The 23,842-nt window shown below is 57.9% G+C and overlaps 8 protein-coding genes and 1 non-coding gene across 9 annotated transcripts; 5 read left to right on the top strand and 4 right to left on the bottom strand.

Annotated features, from left to right (window-relative positions):
* Positions 1-1,500: 1,500 nt before the first annotated feature.
* On the top strand, positions 1,501-1,586 carry PLICBS_001398. Its single transcript has one exon. It is a non-coding gene; the product is annotated as a tRNA-Arg (tRNA).
* A 207-nt stretch (positions 1,587-1,793) lies between these two features.
* Positions 1,794-3,260, bottom strand: PLICBS_001397 (uncharacterized protein; the record flags this gene model as incomplete). The annotated part of the gene is made up of 3 exons (XM_018317539.2): positions 1,794-2,859; positions 2,924-3,132; positions 3,189-3,260. The coding sequence occupies 3 exons, from the start codon at positions 3,258-3,260 to the stop codon at positions 1,794-1,796; spliced, it is 1,347 nt and encodes a 448-aa protein (XP_018183064.2).
* A 5,951-nt stretch (positions 3,261-9,211) lies between these two features.
* PLICBS_001396 (uncharacterized protein) lies at positions 9,212-10,907 on the bottom strand (the record flags this gene model as incomplete). Its single annotated transcript, XM_018317540.2, has 2 exons — positions 9,212-9,355; positions 9,543-10,907. The coding sequence occupies 2 exons, from the start codon at positions 10,905-10,907 to the stop codon at positions 9,212-9,214; spliced, it is 1,509 nt and encodes a 502-aa protein (XP_018183065.2).
* A 689-nt stretch (positions 10,908-11,596) lies between these two features.
* Positions 11,597-13,477, top strand: PLICBS_001395 (uncharacterized protein; the record flags this gene model as incomplete). Its single annotated transcript, XM_018317541.2, has 5 exons — positions 11,597-11,686; positions 11,750-12,024; positions 12,088-12,637; positions 12,696-12,982; positions 13,048-13,477. The coding sequence occupies 5 exons, from the start codon at positions 11,597-11,599 to the stop codon at positions 13,475-13,477; spliced, it is 1,632 nt and encodes a 543-aa protein (XP_018183066.1).
* Positions 13,478-14,575: 1,098 nt separating this feature from the next.
* PLICBS_001394 (uncharacterized protein) lies at positions 14,576-15,619 on the top strand (the record flags this gene model as incomplete). The annotated part of the gene is made up of 1 exon (XM_018317542.2): positions 14,576-15,619. The coding sequence occupies one exon, from the start codon at positions 14,576-14,578 to the stop codon at positions 15,617-15,619; it is 1,044 nt and encodes a 347-aa protein (XP_018183067.1).
* Positions 15,620-15,682: 63 nt separating this feature from the next.
* PLICBS_001393 (uncharacterized protein) lies at positions 15,683-16,498 on the bottom strand (the record flags this gene model as incomplete). Its single annotated transcript, XM_065599815.1, has 2 exons — positions 15,683-16,241; positions 16,290-16,498. The coding sequence occupies 2 exons, from the start codon at positions 16,496-16,498 to the stop codon at positions 15,683-15,685; spliced, it is 768 nt and encodes a 255-aa protein (XP_065455887.1).
* Positions 16,499-18,765: 2,267 nt separating this feature from the next.
* PLICBS_001392 (uncharacterized protein) lies at positions 18,766-19,585 on the bottom strand (the record flags this gene model as incomplete). Its single annotated transcript, XM_018317544.2, has 2 exons — positions 18,766-18,949; positions 19,014-19,585. The coding sequence occupies 2 exons, from the start codon at positions 19,583-19,585 to the stop codon at positions 18,766-18,768; spliced, it is 756 nt and encodes a 251-aa protein (XP_018183069.1).
* Positions 19,586-20,194: 609 nt separating this feature from the next.
* Positions 20,195-21,337, top strand: PLICBS_001391 (3-isopropylmalate dehydrogenase; the record flags this gene model as incomplete). Its single annotated transcript, XM_018317545.2, has 1 exon — positions 20,195-21,337. The coding sequence occupies one exon, from the start codon at positions 20,195-20,197 to the stop codon at positions 21,335-21,337; it is 1,143 nt and encodes a 380-aa protein (XP_018183070.2).
* Positions 21,338-22,475: 1,138 nt separating this feature from the next.
* PLICBS_001390 (essential protein Yae1, N terminal) lies at positions 22,476-23,180 on the top strand (the record flags this gene model as incomplete). Its single annotated transcript, XM_018317546.2, has 1 exon — positions 22,476-23,180. One exon carries the CDS (start codon positions 22,476-22,478, stop codon positions 23,178-23,180), a length of 705 nt encoding a protein of 234 aa, XP_018183071.2.
* Between the last annotated feature and the right edge of the window lie 662 nt (positions 23,181-23,842).

The following is a 23,842-nucleotide window of genomic DNA, read 5'->3' as shown; positions in this document are numbered from 1 at the left end:
ACGGTGTGAGTCAAGCGCCAGAGTTTCAAGGAGCATGCAGCCATCCCGCCACAGTGCAGAGAGAGTCCCGCGCGGCCTTTGTTCGTCGGGCTGTGGGTTTTGCTTGTGCCGTTGCAGCTCTGGCCTTGGCTGGCGTCTCGCCGCCTCGCCGTCGTTGCGACGAACCCCGCGGTTGCGCAGCGGTGATGCCTTCCCCTGCGCTCTCTGCCCCTCCCCAACGTCATGCCCCACTGCGAGTCCCTCGCCACCGCCCGCATCTTCAATACAACGGGCGTGTCTGCGAGATCACGGCGGGCCCGTCGCCCGGGGCCTGTCGCCGCCTGGCTTCTCCTCCATCATGACGCCCGAGGCCTTGAGGCATCCGGACGCCCAAAGATTTTCTCCCAAACACCACGTCGTAAAATGGCGCGGCCAGATGGGGTCGCTTGTCACTCTGGCGGGCAAGCTGGCCTGTCTGTTGCCCCTCCATCGAATCATGCCCGCCTCTGACCGCCTTCCGCCTGCGCAAATTCTGTTGCGCCAAAACTCTTTTTGGCCGCAGGGACTTGAGGCGACCAGTTCTCAGCCACAGTGGGGTGCGCCCGCGCACCCTTGTCCAGACCGATCTCTTCGGCGCTTCATCCCGCCAACGGGCTCCGTGTTGCGTGGCAACGCAAGCGCCGGCACCATGCGCAGCTTTCCCAATGTGGCGACTCTGATCGTGGAGTCGCTAGTGGCGGCTGGCCTGTGAAGTCGAGTCCAACGGTGGCCGTTCCATGTCCAGCTACGAAGCCCTTGCGCCTGGCCAAGTAGCAGTCTTCATGCCTAACGCGTTCGCTAAGGATATTGGTGTATCGGCGGTAGGACAGGGCAGATGGTAGCCTGGACTACCACACTCTCTGGTGTGAGATTCGACCTGAAGTAGAATCCGCATATCTTTGCATGTGATGTAATATCAAGAATCCAGGATGAACATTTGTGGTTCTTGATCTGAGGAGCTGCAATGCTCGATCCTTGGAATGCAGTTTCTACGTTACGAGGCCTCCTGGCAAAAGAAGTGTGCAGCCTGTGTCCTGCCACTGCTCCATTGCATGACACGGAGGCCTAGCTAGCTAGACATGCCCGCTAATGTCCTCGAGGCTCGCCGTCACACTACCATGGACATCGGAGGTCGATCTGAAGCACCTTCCCAGTCAGTATGCCTCCAGCTCAGCATATTCGGGTGACCGAGACTGTGACAACGGCATCTCTGAATCAGGTTGAGCCGTTTGTTTTTCGTATATCGTCCTATGTATGCTTGATGGTGACTGGCTCACTCTCCCGATGGAGAGCGGGTGAACGCAGGAGGCAGCTACCCGGTGCAACGAAGTTCGCTCTGCGCACCACAGCAGCTGTTCACCACTTCATATAACACAATAGCTCTTCCCCTTCCACCCCAACAGGAGCGTGCGATTCCCGTCTATTCGCACTTTGGTCGAGTGGTTAAAGTGCATCTCGTCGGTGAGCAGTCGCTAGTTTCAAGCCCGCATAGAGTAATAGTAACTCGTTGGACTCCTATCCTGGGTAGGGGAAAGCCAAGGATCCCGGTGCAAGTCCGGGTGCGGGTGTCCTTTTTTTTCCCTTTTTGTCTCTTTCTCTTCCCGTTAGGTTCGAGACACTGCGACATGCTCTCGTTGCAACGATGACAGGATGGTGAATGATGGCAAGGCGAAATAGAAGTGCATGGCCATCGTCTCGTTGGTCGTCGGTAATGGAGTTTTCCAATATCCAGAAGTGCAGACTGCGATCCGTACGCCGAACCCTTCATCACCTCGTTACCGGGCCTTCGTAGCCTTCGAGCTCGCGACCCTCTTGGGTGTCTTCAATCCCATCAACACGGTCGCTGCGACAACGGCAACGCCGGTGGCTCCCATCGTGTATGCAACCTCCCGGCCGGCCCACCAGTACACGCTGGTAAACAGAATCGGTCCTAATCCGCGGCCCAGCTGTCCCCAGCTCCGCAAAACGCCCAGCTTGCTACCGCGCTCGTCTTCTCTTGCCTCAAAGCTTGTCAGGGCGTTGAGGCTGCTGACTACAGTGGCCGATGTGACAGCCAAGCAGGTGGCAGCCGCATACAGGCCGCGAACGGTCGTGATTCGTCCGAGCAAGAAGAAGGACGCCAGGCACGCAATGACGCCGATGCGAACGGAGAGCAACGGTGGCAACCGTCGCGTGACACCGCCTTGCAAGATGGAAGCGACGAAGCCAATGTATCCAAGCAGCCTGCCGTTACGACCGGAGGTAAATCCGAATAGCTCGTACGTCATGAAGGACAGTGAGCTTTCCATGCCAGAAAAGAACAAGATGAAAAAGAAGTGGACAGCGTAGAGCAATGCTGGCGAGTTCGTTCTTTCCACGGGAACAGCAGCGCCCTTCTTTTCGTTCTTTCCGTTCGCGCCCTTACTCCCTTGTCCGGTCAAGGCAGGCAGGGTTTCTGGCAAGCACAGGTACAGGTAAACCGTCTCTGTCACGATGAGTACCAGGCTAATCCCTGCCGCAGTGGCAAAGGGGTTTGCTGAGACAATCGAAATCGTGCTGAGCCAAGCACCGAGTCCGGGACCAAAGGTGAACGCGATGGAGAAGCACGCGCCAATGATGGCCATGGTCTGGCCGCGCGTGGCCTCATCTGATATATCGCTGGCCATGGCCGTCGTAAGCTGTACATTGCCTTCGGAAAGACCGCCGACTACTCGGCTTGCGATGAAGGTGCGAAAGTCGACTGCGGCAACCCAAAGGAGCACGGACAGAATGTTGCCGCACATCGAAGTGAGAAGGGCCTTGCGGCGGCCATAGCGGTCGGAGAGACGGCCAATCACCGGGGACGCAACGGCCTGAAGCAAGCTATAGAGACCGTGGTCAGCATTGCCTGTCGAGCATGACAGATTTGCACCTTGTGGGGACGTACGAGAACAGGGAGCCAGTAGCTCCTCCCAGCAGGACAATATCATATCGGGAGTCTATCGGCCGCGAGAATGCAGCCTTGTATTTGTTCAAGCCGGTGAGTACATGCTGCAGCAGCGTCGGCGGGCCGTCGTCGAGGAGCGAGGGGGCATCGCGGTCGCGGTAGAACTCGAGCAGCTTGGGGAACAGCGGGAGGATGAAAGTGAATGAGATCTACCTCCAGTCAGCAGAGAGGCTCCAATCAATGAACAGTCGGTCGCGACGCATACCAGATCCAAGAGAAGAGACGTAACAATCACACGAAGAACTCGCTTCCTTGTCACGGGGTCGACGGCGGCCATGGCGCTCGAGGATTCCGTGAGCTGAGACGGTGATCAAGCTGGACGCGGAGAAGGGGTCGAACGCCTGAAACCGCGCGAGCAAAGACTGTTGTGGCAGAAGAAGAACTGGAATCGAGAGGGAATGCTCAAGAAAATGCGGTCGGACGATGGCCACGCAATGCCCGTCGAAAGATGCAAACGCGGCTCGGCTGATCCCCAAGGCGAGGTCAGCGAACCGTCCGTCCTGGATCCACGTTGGCGCTTCGACGGCGCCGCGGCAGTCGAAGCTCCGGTGGGGGATGGGTGATGTGACGTTCAGCCCCTGGGCTTGGACCCAATTCCGATGTCGAACCGTGGGGCGCAAGCCCGCCACGCCCGCTTGGGGGCGCGGCAGGGCGCGGGAAGGGGGCCCAGCTCAAGGCCCGGCCGCCTGAGATCCCTGCGCTGCAGCGAGCGGCCCTGCAAGGCCTGGAGCCGCTCCAAAACCCACCTCGCACCCCACCTAAAATGGACTGCTGCGAGGACGGTTCGTCCAGTGATCCGTAGACCTGAAAGATGGTAAAGAGGTCCATTTTGCTACCAAAGTTCATTGAAGTCATTCAATACCAGCTTGAAGTCGGCGATAGGACAGGCAACAAACGAGGAGTTTCAACAGGGTCATATGTGAAGAAATGGCTCGGCGTAGTTTCGCTGCTCACCGACCGATGTGAAACAATCCATCCCCTGATAGGGACCCGTTGCCGCCGACTTACTGGCTGTAGCAACAGACACGAAACACCAGCGCCAACGGCTACTGCGCTGCAAAATACGAGGCAGGCCACACCATCAGGGCACCAAGAAACATTAGTCCATTCACTTTTTAATTGCCCGGTAGGACGTAGTGCTCGTGCATTCAACACAGGTTGCCGTCGAACACATCTCACACTGAACGAGGGATAGTGCAAGCAGGCCACTGCCAACGCGAACTGTGAGATACTGCCTGGTTCCCTCATATGTTCACCTATCGAGACATACTTTTAAACAACGCCCCCTTCGAGGTCGCGATGGGACTACTCTTTTACCCGGCTAAACAGACATGGCGATTGTAAGAACATGAAGCGAGGCGGGCCGTTTTTGGTCGAGCCGTCGAACTCGGAGACGTCAGGCTCTCTCATTCACTTCAAAAGTCGCAAAGCCAATTCTGCCTCCCAGATGAAAGCTGTGGAACAAGGGTGAGCGCGTGATGCTCGAGGTTGCCAACGGTTTGGCGTACATGGCTCCTCATGCCTCCAGCTTGCGCCGTATGTGAGAGCCGAACTCGATGCAAGTGTCTGAACAAGTCCTGGGCTCACATTCCTGAGTTTCGACATGCGACAGATAAGTTCCAGATAGTACAAAACACACTCTCTCGTGGACTGTCAGTATGTGCACTTAGTTTAACGTGGTCTTGGCCTGCAGCCATGTCCGTGGCTATATGATCATTGCTACGGTCTATTGTCTCCAAAATACGCATTTTATCCCCGCAGACACCAGAAGACAGTGGTCAAAGTTCCTGGGTGACTTGGCATGAGCAGCTGATGAATGGCAGCTTCTTGTTGACGAGGGGAGCAGGTTCATGGCGAGATGTTGTGACGATGTCAGGGCACAATGTGATTTCCGCTTTGGAGTCTCAAGTAAATGCAAATGGGCTACACCCGGTCGTAGATCAGGAACCAGATCCTAGATGACGAGATCTACTTGTGGGGGAGAGCCGGGGACTGCGTTGGTATGAGGGGTCGAGGCGCAAAATGCCGCAGTTTCACGACATGGACTTGAGGGGCAGCCGCCAGTCATCTCTGTTGCTTGTGGAATTGAGCGCGCTCTCAAGGTCACTCGCCCAAGTCTCGGATCAGACTTTGGTTCCCTCTCTTGCGTACTATTTCGACGCCGTGGTACCCTGGAACAGGTGTGTTCTAAGCAGTCTCAATCAGTTGCGACAATGTCGTCAAACATCAAATAGACGTGTTGAAGCGTGCAACTGCGGCGCTTGGCGGCATGTCGCGTCAGCTTCAGATACAACTTAATGTTCGATTCAATGACTCGATTTAGATTCGGCTCTTACCTGCGAGATCTGGCTAGTCTTCCTTCGCTCGCACTTCCTGACCATGAGCCTGGGTACTATCCGTCATCCACTGTCGGCACCTGATATCGAAGGCAGTGTGATGATGGCTGGCTTGAGGACCTTCACGACGACGGGTCGCGACACTCGCGGCACACTGCCGCTAGGGGTCCCCTTGCTGCGGCGTCTCGAGCATTCGTGAGCCATTACCGAAACTGCAAGCGCGCCCACGCCCAGAGTTGCAGCCGGCGCCGTCGCTCCACCATCCCAACGCCGCTCCGCATGTCCGTCCCACCTCAGCCGTCTCCAAATACCCACACCAACCGCCCATCCGAACCTGCAGTCAACTGACAGGTTCTCGGCTCCGATGCCGACGTTTTGGATGCAGCTAGTGGGGGTCCGTTTCCGAGCTGTCAACGTCACCCCAGGTTTGGAGGGTTGACGAACAGTGATGCTGAGGTGCAACTCGAGTAACCCGACCCGAGCGTCCAGCGAGCAGCACGACAGGAGGCACTCCGAGACGAACGTTTGTAGCATGAGTGGCTTTCGGCGTCGCCGCCTTCGCATTCTATTTGCCATTACTGGCTGAATCTTTACTATGTCGGAGCCTGGGCCCCCTGACGCTTGTATACATCTAAAGCATTTCACCCGCCAAATCCATAACGTACGTTTCGGCCTGTTGTGCCAATCCCCAGGCTGCAGCCAGTCTATTTTTGTTACCAGGGCCACTCCCATTTTATTAGAAAACAACCGCCTGAAGCATCCTCTTATAACGCCGAAAATTCAAGGGAGGGTGGAAACAGGTCGTGTCGGGACATCGTTTGGCCCGCGTGCGGTCGTCGCGCAATCGGTTTCGGTAAGGAGCCTGGCAGGTGTAAGCATTCCATAAGCGATGTCGGCGGCACAGATCTGTACCTCTTGGGCTGCGCAGATATCCACCACGCGCTCGGCAGACACGTTCTAATGACTGCACCGCGATGACTTTGGCGGTTTCGGTGCGTTCGGCTTGACGACGCCCGTCGTGTCGTAAGGTCCGCGAGGCATGGCTTCGGGACTTTTTGAGGCGGCGGTTGCGAATTTGCGGCGGGTGCAGTGAAGGAAATGAGGTGACGAGGCAGGGTGTTGACCTTAAAATTGGGGGGCCAGGCTACGGCCGACGGTCGATGACGATGGACCTCAACACTCGCACGGGCGCTTTCAATGACGGGATCCAACGGGCTCGAAGACGACCGGACAGAGCTCAATGAAGGTAGACGGTGGGATGTCGAGGAGAAAATGACGGTGAATGACCGAGAGCGCAGAGGAACGAGATCGGACGGGATGTCTGAGATTTTTAAGGCGCCAACCAGGGCGTGAACAATTTTTTGGGACCGAGGGCTGTCTCCAGCAAGGGGCGCACAAGGCTCGCGTGGCATGAAGCCCTTCTTTTTGGCCAGGTTCATTAACGCTATATACCGAAGTTGCGGTCGACCCCGGGCGGTCAGCGAGCACCCCTGGATACCTTTTTCCTTACATGGCCTTGGGGGGGGGGGGGGGGGGTCCCGGCCCCTGCGCATTCGCGAATTCTGCGAGCCCTGTCGGGGAAAGACGTTTGGGGGTCCACAGGGCGTTTGCTGGGCCGTTTGTTGAAGAGAGGGCAAGGGGTCAGACACGGGTTTGGCAAGCGAGTTTGCTTCCCGCCGCCGCCCAGGAGGCAAAGGCAGAGCCGCTGGGGAAGGGGGTGTGTGCGTGTGAGAGGTGTGTTGGTGGCGGCTGTAACCCGCGCTTTGGTCTGCGAGGTTCGATGGTGGTGGGTGTGTGCGTGTTGAACAACCATCTGAGGTCTGGCTGAAAGGCAGGCAGCATCAAGGCGTGGACGAGAGATCACCAGGGGGGAGCAGAAGCGGTCCTTTTGCGCAGCATGCATGTCCTTTCTCGAGCTGGAACGCGACAAGGACACGGTCGCCACGAAGAGATAGAAAGCTCGGTCGCAGTCCCTCTCTTCAGCAAGTACTCGTACATGCACGGATGTACATTATACTCCATTTACACGTATCGCCGAGCCAAGAACAACACCCCCCAAAAAACGCAGGTCGGGCGTGGGCTCCGGTGAGTGTCAGGGGCCGGCCAACGTGCCAAAGGACTCGCGCCCGGGGACGTGCCGGAGCAGACAGTTGGCCCAGCGTGGTGGCGTCTGCATCACCTTGTTGACTTTCTAGAATTGTGTCGAGGCGCAAGACGAAGCGGTACCTGACTTGGGCCCAGGACAAGCCAACCTCCGGTGGAGACAACAACAACAATGCGGCCCATCAGACTTGCCCGAAAGGAGGAAACGGGGACGGCAAACCTGCCCGCCGCCGCGAGGCAAAGCAACCCACTGTTAGCTGTCAGCGATAGCAGGCCCGCCGCTACGGATATCCGCACGGCGGCCCTGGGTGATGGCCGGGCTTCGTCTTGCGTCTCCTCTGCTCCACCTAGGGAAGACGGCCGTGAGCCGCGCGCGGGTCGCGCTCTGAAGGGGAACTTTTTATTATTACTGCACCCCCCCTCGTCCTTGTCCTTGCTATCGTCTGGTGCTTGGGGCGCGTGCGCAATGGCATGACCTGCTTCATACGAGGAACGCGTCGTGCTTTGCACGTCAGCTTAGTGCCGCCGCCCTCTGGCCCCTGACCAGCAGCGACACGCAGTCGCACGCACGCGCGCACTCACACCACCCAAGCCAGTGCAGTCCCGAGAACCGAAGAGCCGCACCCCTGGACATGCAGTGGAATCGAACCCGGGTCCCCGGGCTCGCGTGTGCTAGGCTCAGCGGCGACGGCAAGGCACATGCGCCACACGCTGCACCGCAGGCACCCCCTTTCCCCTTGCGATTGGATGGGCCTTTCATTTCCCAGCAGGGCCTCCGGCCGTTGTGCTTGGTGCCGCTGACATGGACCATGGAAGCATCCGTAGCATGGCTTGCCTGTGAAGCTCTGAGGCTCGCATGCCCTGCCGAAGCGACGTTCCAGCCAGTACGAACACCATGTATCGGCAGTTTGCTCAAGCAGCACGGTGCCAGGGCCATGACTCGGCCCCAGCTCGCCCGGTTGCGCAAAGGCACAGTTGTGTCGACGCGGGACATGGAGCCTACTGGGTACGGTTTCACGGATGTCTTGACTTTTCCATGCCTCGGTGGACCGAGCGGCCGGGTGCCTTGCTTGCTTGCCCTGCCGGGCTGAGCTGGGGCTCACCTTGCTGGCAGGCCCAGCCTCACCGACGCGACGCGACGGTGGCACACACATTATGTGAGAAAACTTTTCAAACTCTTTTTTGTTCCCTCTCGGCGACGGACCGGGGACTCGGGACGAAACCCTTCTGCCCCGATTCGCAGGGATGGTGTGGTGAGATGTCTTGTCGCGGCTCTGAAACCGCGGGTCAACAGAGGCCAATCGATCGGGCATCGAGCGTGCTGCAGCTGGCCAATGGTCGAGCGGGAACTCGAACATTCCTACGATCCGAGGGGCGTTTTTGCTTCTTTTTCGGCGATGCTGTGGTCTCCAGCTTGCCGACAGGATGCTGCGCAAGAAACCCGTTCAAAAGCAACGCAACGCAACGGGCAACCGTCGAACAGCCTCCCAAAGGCGGAAGTAAGTTGCCGGCTCCGCGGCCAGCACGCACCGCTTTGGGACCGACCGCATTGCGCAGGCAGGAGGTTGGCCATTTGTGGTTGTGCTCGGTCCGTGGGTTCACCGCTGTCGCAGTTTTGGGGCCCGGACCTTGCGGAAGCTCGCCTCGGCGCAATCCCTCGTCGGCGCCGAAGGCAAATGGGACTGGATCGGCAACGTTGAACAACAATGACAGCCCTTGGCTACAGGTACCACTGGACGCTGCGGATTCTATTCGCTGCTATCAGGGGCTTTCCTGTTTCCTACACCACTCACCAGTGACCCTCGACCGTCAACGTGCCGTTCTTTGTTACCAAGAATTCGTCAATGGCCACGTCCTTGCCACTCTCCTTGCCTACGCCACTCTCCTTAATACCGCCAAAAGGCGCCTCCGACGACGAGCTATTTCCCGTGTTCTAACAATCCGCCGAAGCGCGTTAGCAGCAAGTTCTTGATTGGTGATCAAATTACCTTGGCGACAGAATAACATCGACACTGAAATACAGCCCAACAGGTTGGGGAAAAGCCAAAGGAAAAAGGAAAACCAAGCCCCAACCGCGAACCCGGGGAAAAGAGGAAACATTTTGGGGGGCGGAAACGTACCAGTCCAATCATGCCGGCCTCGAGCTTCTCAAACATCCTCCACAGCCGGTCGACGTCCTTGGTGAAGACGTAGCTCGCGAGGCCCATGCTCGTGTTGTTTGCCCGCGCCACGATCTCGTCCTCGTTGTCGAACACGGACACACCAAGCAGCGGCGCAAAGATCTCGTCTTGGCTCATGAGCATGTCGTCGGTTACGCCCGTCATCACGGTTGGCTCCATGAAGTAGCCGCCGTTGCTCTTTGCGGTGTCCATGCGCTTGCCGTTTCCCAGCACCGTCTTCGCGCCCTTGGCCAGTGCGTCCTTGGCCATATCCTCGGCTTTGTCGAGCGATCGCGACGTGGTGACGGGCCCCATGGTCGTGCCCTCAGCCATGCCGTGGCCGACCTTGAGCTTCGAGGTTTGCTTCACGAGCTCCTCGACGAATCGATCGTGCACGCCGCGCTGTACGTACAGCCTGTTTGACGAGATGCAGGCCTGGCCTGCGTGCCGCCATTTGAGTGCCATGAGTTGACCCATGGTCTGCTCGAGGTTGGCATCGTCGAACACGATGAAGGGGCAATTGCCTCCGAGCTCGAGCGTCGACTTCTTCAAGTTCTTGGCGCACAGCCCGGTGATGATCTTTCCTACCCGCGTGCTGCCGGTGAATGTGACCTTTTTGACAAGCGGATGCAGGCAGAGCGCCTCGGCGACCTTGGGTGTGTTGTCCAGACTCGTTGTCAGGACGTTGAGCGCACCGGGTGGGAAGCCGGCGCGCAGAGCGAGCTGCGCAACAGCAAGAACTGTAATGGGTGTTTCGGGCGAGGGCTTGACGACCATAGTGCAGCCGGCGGCGAGGGCAGCGGCAATCTTGCGTAGGGAGAGTGCGATCGGGAAGTTCCATGGGATGAGAGCGGCGGCGACACCGATAGGCTGCTTGATGGTGATGGCGCGGCGACCGGGGATGGCAGAGACGATGGAGCTGCCGTGAGCTCGCTCAGCCTCGCCGACGAACCACCAGGTAAAGGTCAGAGCATAGTCGATTTCGCCGTATGCCTCGGCGAGGGGCTTGCCTGTCTCGTGGACAAGGATCCGAGCAAGGTCCTCCTTAGCGTCGGTGATGAGATGGTGCCATTTCGACAGGATCTGGGACCGCCGCCGCGGCGTCCACTTGGAGTACTCGAGGAAGGTCTTATGGCACGACTGCACGGCAGCATCGACGTCGTCGTCAGTGCAATCCGGGCACGTAGCCCAGACCTTGCCGGAACCCGGGTCGACAACGTCGAATCGCTTCCCAGAGCGGGCGCCGACAGACTTGCCGTCGACCACGCAGTCGAGCAGCCCGAGGCTCTTGTCGCTGAGCTGAAACGGCAGTTCTGTGGACGTCATCGTGTCTGCTGATCCCCTGTGTGTTGTTCTGACTCTGCCAAGGCTTGCGGCGCTGGACCAGGCTCTGATATTCGTCTCGACGTGCGCAAGCAAAAGTCAAGGGACGGTTCGGCGACGAATAATCACAGATGGTGACGTTCCTCGGCTCGAGATAAGTTATGTGCATTGCCGAGCGGGGTCTAATGCAGCTCGTCCGTCTCACACACAGCCGGTCAACGATGTCGGCCACTGAGATGGACCCTGGTGGCGCCCGCTACCTCACGCTGTTGCAGCCCTCCACTTACACGACGACCCCACGGGGGCGACGGACCCCGCGATGGCGCGCTCCGGAGAGGCAGTGGCACGCTCCGGAGCCCCGGAGTCCTGCACGCTGTTCCCGCCCCGGACTACCGAGCGCGCCCCCCAGACAGACGCCATGACTGGTGTCGACGGCTTGCCACATTGAATGGATGCATGCGGGCATCCGGAATGTTCAACGCACCTTCAGCATGTTCAGCCGTCTCATTCGTCTGGGCGCAATGCGACCGCAGCCGCGTCTGGAAGCGGTAGCTGGCCGCTTCGTCTATTTACATGGCACGAGCCTTCCCTCCGAATCTCAAGTGGTGTAACGTCAATCAACGAAATCTACTGTCATTGATCCCTTGAACATACACGCAAAGTGCAACAGGGCGGCTCCTGTGACCATCAGCATGGAGTCACCACAACCAAAGCTTCCCAGGCGCTCCCGAACTAGCCCCTACAACCGGCTTGTCACCATTGCCGTCGCATTCGGCTCCTTTGTAAGCCCCCTTGACGAGCCCCATTCCGCCTGTACGGGTCATCATATCTGACTCGTGGTGGAGACGTATGGCTACTGCTCCGCTATCATCGGCAGCACCATCGGCCAGCCGGGCTGGTACGACTTCTTCGACTTGCCCATGCAGGGCGAGGCGGGCTACGGCACTCGCACTACGCAGGCTATCTCGACCGCCAATGGACTCTACAGCGCGGGCGGCGCCGTGGGCAGCCTCTTCATCATGTGGGCTGCCACGGCACTGGGTCGCAAGACGTCCATCCAGATAGGAGCCTTGTGCGCCGTCGTGGGAGGCGCCTTTCAAGGAGGCGCGGCGAACCTCGCGTACGTCTGAACGCTCACCTGTTTCGTTCGGTACATCTCACTTACACGAGACTCCGGGGCCAGCATGTTCCAGGTTGGTAGGGTTATATCCGGCCTGGGAATCGGTATCCTCGTCACGGCGTGCCCCATGTACCTCTCTGAGCTGTCGCCTCCTGACAAGCGTGGCTGGCTCGTAGGCCATCACGCCATCTTCCTCGTCTTCGGGTACATGCTCTCTGGCTGGCTGGGCTTCGCGTGTTACTTCGCGACCGACGTCAACGCCTCGTTCGCCTGGCGCTTTCCGCTCTGCGTGCAGTGCCTCTCGCCGCTCGTGCTGCTCGTCACGTCCATATGGATCCCCCGGTCGCCGCGATGGCTGCTCCAGAAGGGCAGGGTCGAGCAGGCGTGGAAGGTGCTTCGCGAGCTGCGAAGATCGCCTGATGACCCCGATGACTTGGTCGCGAAGGAGGAGCTGTACCAGGTCAAGATGCAGATTGCCCTGGATGCGCAGAAGCTCAAGGCCATCGGCTGCACGCCGTGGACTGCGGTTATCAAGAAGAAAAGCTACCGCAAGAGGATGATCATCGGCTTCCTCACGCAATGGGGTGCTGAGTTTGCCGGCCCGCTTGTCATTGTGAGTCTCGCAGGTTACCGTTTGATGGCAGCTGAGGGCTAATGCTGATGATGATCAGAATAACTACTCAGTCATCTTGTACACCAACTTGGGGCAGACAAACTACATGCCCTTGCTTCTTTCCGCGCTCTGGCTCACGACGGCCGGTATCATCTACAACCCTCTCGGCGCCTGGATGCACGACAAGGTCAACTCCCGGCGATGGATGTTCATGGTCGGCCTTTTTGGCTGCCTCTTTACGACTTCGGGTCTCATTGGCTGCATCGCTCAATATGGCGGCACGACCAACCAGGCAGGCAATGCTGCCGGCGTCTTCTTTGTTTTCTTGTACCTTGCGTTCCAAGGGTAAGTTCAACCCCTGGACGGGCTGCTACTCGTCGGTGCATGCTCTAACACCCATGGCTGCACAGCACTCTCTGCGACACAACCATGTATCTGTACGTCTCTGAGATCTTCCCGACGGAGATCCGCCCCATCGGCATGGGCTTCTCCCTCTTCGGGCAGTTCGCGTCCACCATCATCCTGCTGCAGACTGCGCCCATCGGACTCGACCGCGTGGGGTGGCGCTACTACCTCGTCATCGTGGCATGGTGCATCGTCTTCATCCCCATAGTCTACTTCTTCTTCCCCGAGACGGCCCGCCTTTCGCTCGAGGAGATTTCGGCACGGTTCGGCGACGACGTCGCAGTGCATGTCAATGACGTGTCGGAGGCGCAGCGCAAGGAGCTGGACGACTTCTTGAGGGGCGCGGACGTGACGGCTATTGCGGATCGGGGTGCTGATGGCGAAAAGATCTCTGCGGAAATGGTTGAAGGCGGCAATGGAAAGGGTTCGGCGTAGGGCACGATTGCGGGTGGGAGGAAGTGCTGAGCCGGGCCCGTGATGGGCAACGCGTCGATCGATGGTTAAATTCACAAGGTTCCGTAATGCTCGTTTACCATTTGTTATTTAATACCCTATCTTTCGCTTCAAACAGCATCGTTCAAGTCTTCGCTATTTCTATCGTCGCGATTCGCATAGGGGATCCAACGACCTCGTGCTGTTCTTTGAGATGCGGAAACACGCGCGCAATGGGCACGCCGCCTCCAAATATATCGCCTGCCGCCGGTTCCTGAGGAAGAATACCAGTGCGCGAACCGACTTTACAGATTTCGCAGATCTGAAGGGAATCCGTGCAAAATTGGTTACATGTTCTTATACCACGAGCTAGCTGTCACTTGGCTTCAGCACGTAGTGAAGCCTAGGTGGATTCGACGGCGTGTTGTTCAAAATTACAGCTTCCCAGAATAAGCATTAAAGACTGTTCTACGCAGGAGACGTCGATTTGCATTACTACATGGGAGGGCGAGGATGTCAGAGCTGTGCCACGTGGTCCACGTATCATGCAGATGACGCCTCACAACGCTATTCCCAGATCTGCCCTACATTGTGCGTGCCAGTCCGGGGAAATCCAGGAGGCGTTGTACTACGCGCTAATAGTCGGGTATCCAGTCAAGGCCACATGCGTTGATGCATTGATGCGTTGAGGTGGCTCCATGTCAACCACTAGTTACACTTTGCTGGTGTTGGCTGTTGAGTGTCGCAGCGTCGGAGCGTCCCGCTCGTGTTAGACCGTTGGCGCTAATGGATCCGGACGTGCCACCTCTGGGACCTGGATGTCATGATGCGACCCCCCAAAGGGTGGCGCCGCTGGGGACCTAACTTCGAGGCTACCCCACGGAGGGGCCACCTGGACGCCGATGTCGTCTGCGTTCTGGATCGGGCCTCTGGAGTCCGTGGCAATAATTAATCACACTTCTGTGCGGCGTGGGGCAAAAGACAAGTCTCTGCCATAGATCTTGTTCTAACACGTCCCTGTGCGCTTCTCAACTTGGAGCATTTGTAGTGTTGGAGCATCCAAGCAACTCATCTTTCGGAGCTCCTCATAATCACCTCAAGATGGGAGCCGTGCAGACGCCCCTGACGAACGGGTCAGGACTCCTGCCGTACGACCTCCCGTACGACTCCCTGCCTGACAAGCGTCGTGTCTGGCACGCCAAGCCGGGTTCGCGGGAGGAAGGCCTCGGACGCCTCGCCCTTCTCACACCAGACGTGGTCGCGGAAGCGGCAAAGACCTGCATCAAGACTGGTATCCGGGTCTCCCTGAACTGGGACCTGACGAAGCTTGACATTGCCAATTTCAACCGCGCCCCGGCGCAGCACCACATCACGTCTCTCCTTGGCGGCGCTGGATTCGACGACGTGTACATCTTCAATCCCCAGCAATCGTCACAATGGGACGGCTTGCGACACTTTTCCGCGCCGTTTCCCACGCCTGGTAACCCCTCTCAAAGGCTGTTCTATGGCGGCACCACTGCGTCGGAAATATCGGATCGTTCAAATTTGAGACTGGGAATCCAACATTGGGCAAAAGAAGGCATTTGCGGCAGAGGTGTGCTGCTGGATTATGTTGCGTACGCCAACAAGCACTCCATCAGCTACAGCGCCTTGTCGAACCACGCAATTCCATTCCAGACTTTGAGGCGTATCGCGGAGGACCAGGGAGTCGAATTCCGTCGCGGAGACATCCTATTTGTGAGAATCGGTCTCACTCGAGAGTGGGACACTCAAATGAGTTCAGCAGACAAGCAAGCATACGCCCAAAGCCCGAGTCCCGAGCATGCTGGCGTTGAAGGCACCGAGGAGATGCTGCGCTGGATCTGGGACGAGGGGTTTGCAGCGGTGGCTGGCGACGCCGTCTCCTTCGAAGTGTATCCTCCCCAAAAGTCGTACGCTCGAGCGGATGGGGCTGAAGTACAGGGCCTCTTCATGCATGAATACCTCATCGCCGGCTGGGGTCTGCCCGTCGGGGAGCTTTTCGACCTCGAAGAGTTAAGTCTAACTTGCCAGCAGCTCGGCAGATGGGAGTTTTTCGTCACAAGTGCCCCTCTAAATATGCCTGGAGGGGTCAGCAGCCCACCGAATTGCCTGGCGATCTTCTGACAATCGGTCGGGCAGGAACATGGCTGGATGAATAGGGTGTTCTCATTTCGATTGAGCAAGCGTTTACTTCTCGTTATTCTCGAAGCATTGCAGAATCTTTGCAAATTTTTCTGCCAGGCCCCATGAGTGCAGTCGTTGGAACATGATATGTGCATCTCTGGTGATGTTGGTGGTTGACGCTTTGGACAAGACGTCCTGGGCCGAGCCGATCTGTGCCGGACCACCCTGTTGTACCCACTCCGCGATGGCCTTTCTCTGATCAGCATGACGGCTGGTAACATCCAACCGTACTTTCACACCGGTGTAGTGCTCCGCAGAACGCGCAGAGTACTTGGCGTAGGTGAGAATGAAGATGTAGGCCATGAAGAGTCGCATAATCTCGCAAGGTGCCGAGACAAGATACTCATTTGCCACCGCCACGATCTGGCCAGCATGCCACAGAAGCTTCCTGGCCCTTTTGGGATCAGATTTGAGCCCCGCCGTGAGCCGTTGTCGCGCCATATCCAGCCGTTCATCGGATGATGGCCCCTTGGACACAACATTTCGGACGATGAACAAGATAATGTCCATGATGTCATCGGCGGCGTACATGTGCGAGTAGTGACACAGGAGAGACGAGATGCTATTTAGGTCAGTTTGAGATTCTACTTTGTAGCACAGTAGCACGTACTTGTAGCTGACCAGGTCCGAGGTGGAGGCAGGCTCGGTCATGAGAGACAGGAGTGAGTCTAGGCCCCGTAACAGGGACACCTTGGACTGTTGATGGCTTTTGAACAACGACGGTAGGCCACAGTATTCGGGGGTCGACAATGTCTCCAGTTGCTTCAGATCCCACAGTAGTCGCCCAATGATCTGGGCACACAGCCGCTTCCCCCACATGGAGACATGCTCTGTCAAAGGCCGTCCGGAAATTGTCGAGCCAAGGACACTGGACAGCATTGCTCCTTGAGCTCGATGGGGCGAGCGGGATTTGAGAGCTGCCCAGGCATTCGCAGACTGGGCTTCCCAGAGGCTGTCCGAACAAGGCAGTCTGGCGGGCAACTCGCTCAGATCAACCGCACCCCGTCTGTTAGTGAGGGTGCACAGGCTGCAATCGTATTCGAAGGACGCCCAAGCAACACGCCGATCTCTCTCGCGGGTAGCCCATGCAATCCACTCCGCGTGGACTACGCGGGGGTCGTGTATCGTTGAGCCAGCATCCTCAGGAGTCGCCTGTTGTAAGCTGATTCGCGAGCTCAGCAGCCCTAGCCCTCGTAGGCTTCCGATCAGAACGCCGCGAGTTCTGTCCGCATTTTGATACAACTGACGGTTGCCGGATCCAAGGGAATAAATCTGGTGCAAGCACAACGCGGCAAGATAAGACACGTCAGAGTAGTTCGAGTTGTCGGATACACCCTGGCGAATGTCAGGCCTCGACGTTCATACTTGCCATGATCGGAGGGGGCATGGACGTACAAGCCAAGTAATCATTGAACCACAAAAATCGCTAAGGGAGCCGGACAATTCGAGAACGTCACTTTCCCCTGATAATGCTGATCCAATGCAAGCCATAGCGGTCAGCAGAACTGTGGGACAGTCCGTCACGTTCCACGTTGGAGCGTGCACTATAGACTGGATGATCTGGAACCCAGAAAAGTACACATCAATGAGCTGCCGGAGCAGCTCCAATCCTGGAGACATGTTTGTGTTGATCAATTCGTTGGGATGCGGGAGTTGCTGGCAAGAAAGGAGCCGCATGAGGCTGTCGGCGGCAGGGGGTTGTGCCCCAGGAATTGGCTGAGGGAGAATCTGATGAAGTCGAGGTAGCGGGAATCGCGGTGCTTGAGTGTCCTGACCTTGTTCAAACGGCCATGGCAACACATTTTGTCGAGGCTGCGTTGTTGACGAAGCGGCTGCAGCGTCCATGGCAGGTGGATTCGTGACACCAGGATGAGGGTTCGACGAGGCAGCATCAGCATCCATCAGGTGATCGCGGCTCAAGTCCAGATCAATACTGGAGACGTCAAAGTCTAGCCAGTCGAATCCACTGCCACGGAAGTCGATTTGACCCTCTGCTCCAAAGGGCTGGGGTATAATGTTGAAGCCGTCGCCCCCGAAAACTGGGCTTAACCCAGCCACGTCCAGGACCAGGGGCGTCATGTGTGGTTGGCCAGTAGCTGAGTACTCGGTTGCGGAGGATGGATCAAATTCTGATGTGTCGATGCTGTTGGAAGCCGAGTCATTTACCGATCGCACACTGCTTTCGCTATCACGTCGCACGCCTGGTGCGCCGAAGGCCGAACCATCGGAAGCTCGAGGCGTGCGGGATGGCGTGCCTGGCCCGCGGCTTGACGGGTAAGAGCAAGAGTCGGTGGTCCTTGCAGTGTAACAAGAGCCGCATGGCTGCTCTCTGTCGCACCGAAGCTTGTGTCGTACACAGCGATAACATGACCTTTGGTTCGAGGTCTTGGTATCCCGGTGGACATCGTGTGTCGCACGCAAATGGCGCAACAAGACATCCTGCCTCGAAAATGTCCGCTCACAGTATGAGCAGGAGACTACTCTGCGTCTAGATGACGGCAGATGAGTTAGGCGATGGCGATTCAGATGGCTTGGCCGGTTAAAGGTTCGCCGGCATTGATCGCACGGGAACGTCGACGACGGCGTCTGGACTCGGTGTTAGCAGCGTCCCAGTCTCACCACCCGATTCACGCATAGAGGTAAGGCCCGAGGGTTGTCTGTACCGTAGGATAGTCTCCCTCGGGGCTCAACATTGTCTCACACTGCCGGTGCACTCGGAGAAGTGACAACGGTGACACGACAGAGTGAGTCTTCGAGGGCGAGAGAATGAGAGGATGGGACAAGCCGGTGGCGGTGGTTCGCCGTGGGGTTCGTCGAAAAAGCCACATGCACTTGCACTGTGGGGTCCAATCCGGGGTACCTAAGTCACCAAACCTGGCCCCGGACCGGAGTCACAGCACTACAGTAGCGCCATCCTAACGCTTCCATCGCGGGGTAACCCAGCACCGTGCCCCTCCGTTTCTCGCTACCTATGCGTGGGGGTTTGGCGACATTACGAAGTTGCCATTGCGCACAAGATCAAACGTTCATTTTCAGAACGTCCAGAAACCTACACGAGACATTTGGTATTCATGATCGCTATCCGTCTAAACACACCGTCCGCCATCCACCTCCATGTTCACTCCGGTAATGAAGGATGCCTCGTCGCTTGCGAAATAGCAGCAAGCATTGGCAACGTCCTCGGGTGTAGATGGTCGCCCGAGAGGCACTGTTGCTACGAATCCCGCCCTGTTCTCAGGGGTATCCGGCTTGCCCAGAAACATGTGTGACCTGTGACACGCACGTCAGCCCGAGCCCAGGATATGACAGACTAGAGCATCTCCGTCAAACTTACATTGCCGTGATGCCAAAGACCGGCGACACGGAGTTGAAGCGAATCTGCTGCGGGCCATACTCGACCGCCAGCGACTTCGTCGCCGTGATGGCGGCCCCCTTGGAAGCGTTATACCAGACCAAGCGCGGTCTCGGCCGCGTGCCTGCTGTCGACGCTATCGTGATGAAGCAACCAGGCCGATTCTCCTTCGTGAAGTACCGGACCAGGACCTGGGTGGATAGGTATATCGACTTGACGTTGACGTTCATGACGAGGTCAAACTCGGCCTCGGTGACCTCTTCGGTCGGCTTGTTGGTGTAAGTAGTGCCGGCATTGTTGACGACAATGTCCAGCTGGCCGTACGCCGCCAGCGTCTCAGACAACAGCTTCTCCCAGTCCGCGATCTTAGTGACATCCGCTCGCACGAAGACGCCCCCAACTGCCTTGGCCACGGTCGTTCCAGCTTCTTCTGAGAGATCCGCGACGACCACCTTGCCGCCCTCTTTGGCGAATTTCTCGGCGATGCCTTTGCCAAAACCTGACGCCGCGCCAGTGATGATGGCAACCTTGCCTTCGAGGCGTCCGGGCGACATGTTGATGGTGCTGGGTCGGAGGCGTGTAAAACAAACAGAGTACAGATATTCAGCGTCGGCAGTAGACTCGAAGTTCTGTGTCAAATCGGCAGAAGATGCTGAGAGATTTCGGAGAGAAAAGTTGCGTTGCTATTTACCTGCCAGCCGTTCCGTCATCGCAGCCTCGAATGCGGAGAGCCGAGGGTTGCCCTGTCGTCCCGAGCCCGACTGGGGCATTTGGCGTCCAGTCACAGGGGGACGCAAGTCGAACGCCGTCCATTCGACCCCAGTGGCACGCTCCGAGCGGGGGAACCCCTCAGTTTTACCAACCCCTCCCACACGGCTCATGCCAGGCATGGCCCATGATTTTATTTCTTACTGGCCCGTATTGCTGCCACGAAAGCCGAGAGCGAGGTGAGCACCGCCAGAGTTAGCTACTGCCAGAGCATCGGGGCATATCGGCGGCGCCGATGGAGCAGTGTATCCGGCGTCGGGGCCGAACTTCGGCCTTGAAACTATCCATAACTGTCGACAATCGTCAACAATGAGAGCTCAATGTTTACCAATTCGCCGACCACTACCTCGTACAGTACTGCAGGGCCTTGAAGAGCTCCACAGACAGCCGTGAACATGGCCACCACAACGTTCAAGATTCTGGTTCTGCCCGGAGACCATGTCGGCCCCGAAGTCATGGCCGAGGCACTCAAGGTCCTCGATGTGATTGAGGAGTGCCGGCCCGGCGTCAAGTTCGAGCGCACTTTCGACCTCGCCGGCGGATGCAGCATCGACAAGCACGGGACGCCAATCACGGAAGACGTCCTCGACAAAGCGAGCAATAGCGATGCGGTCCTCTTTGGCAGCGTCGGCGGCCCGGAATGGGCCAACCACTCACCTAATCCAGAGTCCGGTCTGCTCCGCCTCCGGCAGCGACTGGACGCGTTTGCCAACTTGCGCCCGTGCGAGGTCATCGTCCCCTCGCTCATCGACGCATCCCCTCTGAAGCCAGAGATCCTGCGCGGCACCAAGTTCATTGTCGTGAGGGAGAACTGCGGCGGTGCCTACTTCGGCGACAAGCAAGAGACTCCGGATCTTGCCTCCGATCTCTGGGTTTATACGCCCCCCGAGGTGGAACGATTGTCTCGCGTCTCGGCTGCCGTCGCTCAAATTATGGGACGCTCTGGGGATGGCAAGGGCGGAGGTGGTCCGGCAGTGGTCTGGAGCGCCGACAAGGCAAACGTTCTCGCCAGCGGCAGGCTATGGCGCAGGGTCACATCTGAGGTGTTCGCCAAGGAGTTCCCGGACATTGAGTTGCAGCACCAGCTCGCCGACAGCATGGCCATGCTCATGGTCAAGAACCCGCGCGGGTTCAACGGAGTCATCCACACCGACAACACATTCGGAGACATTCTGTCCGATATCTCCGGCGGTATCGTTGGCAGTCTGGGCACCCTTCCCAGTGCAAGCATCTCAGGCATCCCGGGTAAAGGCAAATGCAATGGCATCTACGAGCCGGTTCACGGGAGTGCCCCGGACATTGCCGGCAAGGGCATCGTGAATCCGGTCGCACAGATTCTGAGCCTGGCTATGATGCTCAGGTATTCTTGCCTGCTCGTTGAAGAGGCCGCGGCTATCGAAAAGGCTGTCGAACGTGTATTCGATGCCAAGGAGTCTGGTGGGCTCGGTGTGCGAACGCGAGACATGGGAGGCCAGGCGGGGACTCGTGAGGCCGGCGACGCCATCTGCAATGTCGTCAGAAGCCTGCTGCAGGGCTAATGCGCAACCAGTGTTCATATACTTGTAAACAAGTTTCGGTTGCTGCTGTGTTCATGATCTTCTGCATGAGGTCTGATTCCTGTTCTATGCGGCGTTGATGATGGAGAATAGCACTTGCTTGAGACATGTACTCATCTTTCGCGCGATCGATCGATTAGGGACGTAACGCGGCCGATCGTGACACCTGACGTGTTGCTCTCGGCGGGGATCATCGATGCGATCGGTGACTGACGGCAGCAACTGCGAGTAATGATTATAATCTGGGGAACGCAGACCCTGGACGTGCCCACGTGGGCGCAACGGTGAGGCGGTAGCACGAACTGAGGTGCGATGTAACGAACAATTTTCTGGGCTTGGTTCCAATTACACGCGTTGAAGCGCGATCACGGGCACGACTGGAAACACGAAAGCTGGATTGTCATCGCCTGATTTACACACGCTGCTTCCCCCACAATGAGGTCCGAGGAGCCATGGACAAGAGAACCTTTTGCGCATGCCTCTCGGTGCTGACATGCCTACCCTGCATCGTGGATTGCCTCTCTCGTTGGTGTTTACATCCGTACCTGGTAATTGTTTACGCTACTGCAAAGCTCTTACATGGGGACCTCTATGTTGGAGGTGAAAAGCCGTGAGTGGAGAACGCGTCGAGACTCGAGACTCGAGACCCTCAAGTCTGGTTCTGTATTGTTGTCTTGGCGTTGGCCAGCCTCGGTCTCAACAACAGCCCTTTCGATCTTTCAGCGGGCTCAAAGCAGGGGGTCAGTAGGCGTGGCTGAAATGTCTTAGACGCAGGGCGGTGAAAAGCAACGTGCATCCAACTTCCTGAAGGAAGCTTGGTGTGGTGTGGAAGACCAGACGGACGGAGACGACTGTGGATGCGGGTTGAGGGAGACCGCCGTAGGGCGGGTCTTGCGTTACTAATGGCGTACAGTGCGTGGAGCTCAGGCTTTTGCAATTTGCACCAGTGATCACGGCTCAAGACAGTCTGAACGCTGTGACACACTGTAAATCCGAGGTATCCGCCAACGCTGGTCCACCCCTTCTGCAGGGCTGCTCTCTCACCTCAATCCTTCCCTTCTTCTCACACAGCACGAACTGAGACCCTCCCTGAGGCACACTGCTTGCGCCGAGATTCGAGATGCACTTCCAACCGATAGAAGCCTCCGACGAGGACGCGTACCTACCGCACGGTGGAGGCGGTGGCTTGGAAGCGGCCGCAGCATCAAGGGCGGCCCACGATGAGCTGCTTGATGATGTCTTTGGCTCTGAGCCCCCCTCACCAGCTGCCGAACATCGGGACCTACGAGGCGCGGCTCACCCATCGGATATGCATCGCCTGGAGACGGAGCATGCGACAGCAGGGTACCGAGAGGGAATCACCGTATCCAAGGAGTCTAGCATGCAGGCGGGCTTCGACGAGGGGTTCAGTTTGGGTGCGGCCATTGGGCTGCAGGTTGGCCAGCTGCTAGGCACGCTTGAAGGAGTCTTCGACGCAGTCAAGGGTGAGCCGGGCGAGGCAGCAAAGGTGGCGGAATCGCAGCTGGCCATGGCACGGGAGGAGCTCGCCACGAGCCGCATCTTCAGCACTGACTATTGGGCGCCCGACGGGAACTGGACCTACAAAGTCGAGGCTGGCGAGGGAGGTGACGTTCTCTTCTCAGATGTGGCAAAGGCTCACCCCCTCCTCCGGAAATGGAGCGACATCGTCGACGAGCAGGTCAGGCAATGGAAGATCGACCCGACGATTCTGCACGAGGAGAATGCAGTGCGATTGACTTCAACAACGGACGGACCGCTCATCTCTTCGGCCCCCCTATCATCAAGCAAGCCATTGGATTGGTAACGCACGGATGCACATGCGATCTGAACCTGGTTCAATGAACCACGACCACTGGCGATGTGGCAACTCTGCAGATGGGCCGAACTCCGGCTGCCAAACACGCGACTTTCTCGCGACGGGAGGTCGCTGGGGGCTTGCTTGGATAGCAAAAGCAAAAGTTGCGAGTGGTCCTTAGACTGGCGGCGGGACTCAGCCACTCAAGCTTGCCTGGGGCCACAGACGGGCAAATTCGACCGAGGTCGCTGGGATATTTCGGTACGAGCTGCAGCGACGGGCATTGCGACCGAAGCAGAGACACCGGCCAGCGACAGCGACGGCACACGGCAAGGTGGGATTCAGTTGACGCGGCCCGGTGACAAGTTGCCGTCTGCAGCGCCTCCAGGGACCGACCTGCCGGTCGGGAACCTAATTCGCGCGGTACCTACAAATCCATTGCAACTATCACATCATAATCAAGTCACCATAGGAAGCGCCCTGCTGCTGGAAGACAGGTCGACGCGTCCCTCCAGGGAGCTTTGCCGCGACGGCTTCCTTTTTGCCGGTCGGTGCCCTGTTTTTTTGCTTTGGCGGTGAATGCCATTTTTGGAAACGTCGGCCTGCACTCGCCCTGCCTTGTGATAAGTCGGCCGCGCGGTCTCAGACGGAAATTGAACACTGCCTGACAA

Source organism: Purpureocillium lilacinum (assembly GCF_023168085.1).
Source record: "Purpureocillium lilacinum CBS 284.36 DNA, scaffold_1, whole genome shotgun sequence".
NCBI classification, from domain to species: Eukaryota; Fungi; Ascomycota; class Sordariomycetes; order Hypocreales; family Ophiocordycipitaceae; genus Purpureocillium; species Purpureocillium lilacinum.
The sequence above is the reverse complement of the archived record's forward strand: the minus strand, read 5'-3'. Positions and strand labels throughout refer to the sequence as shown.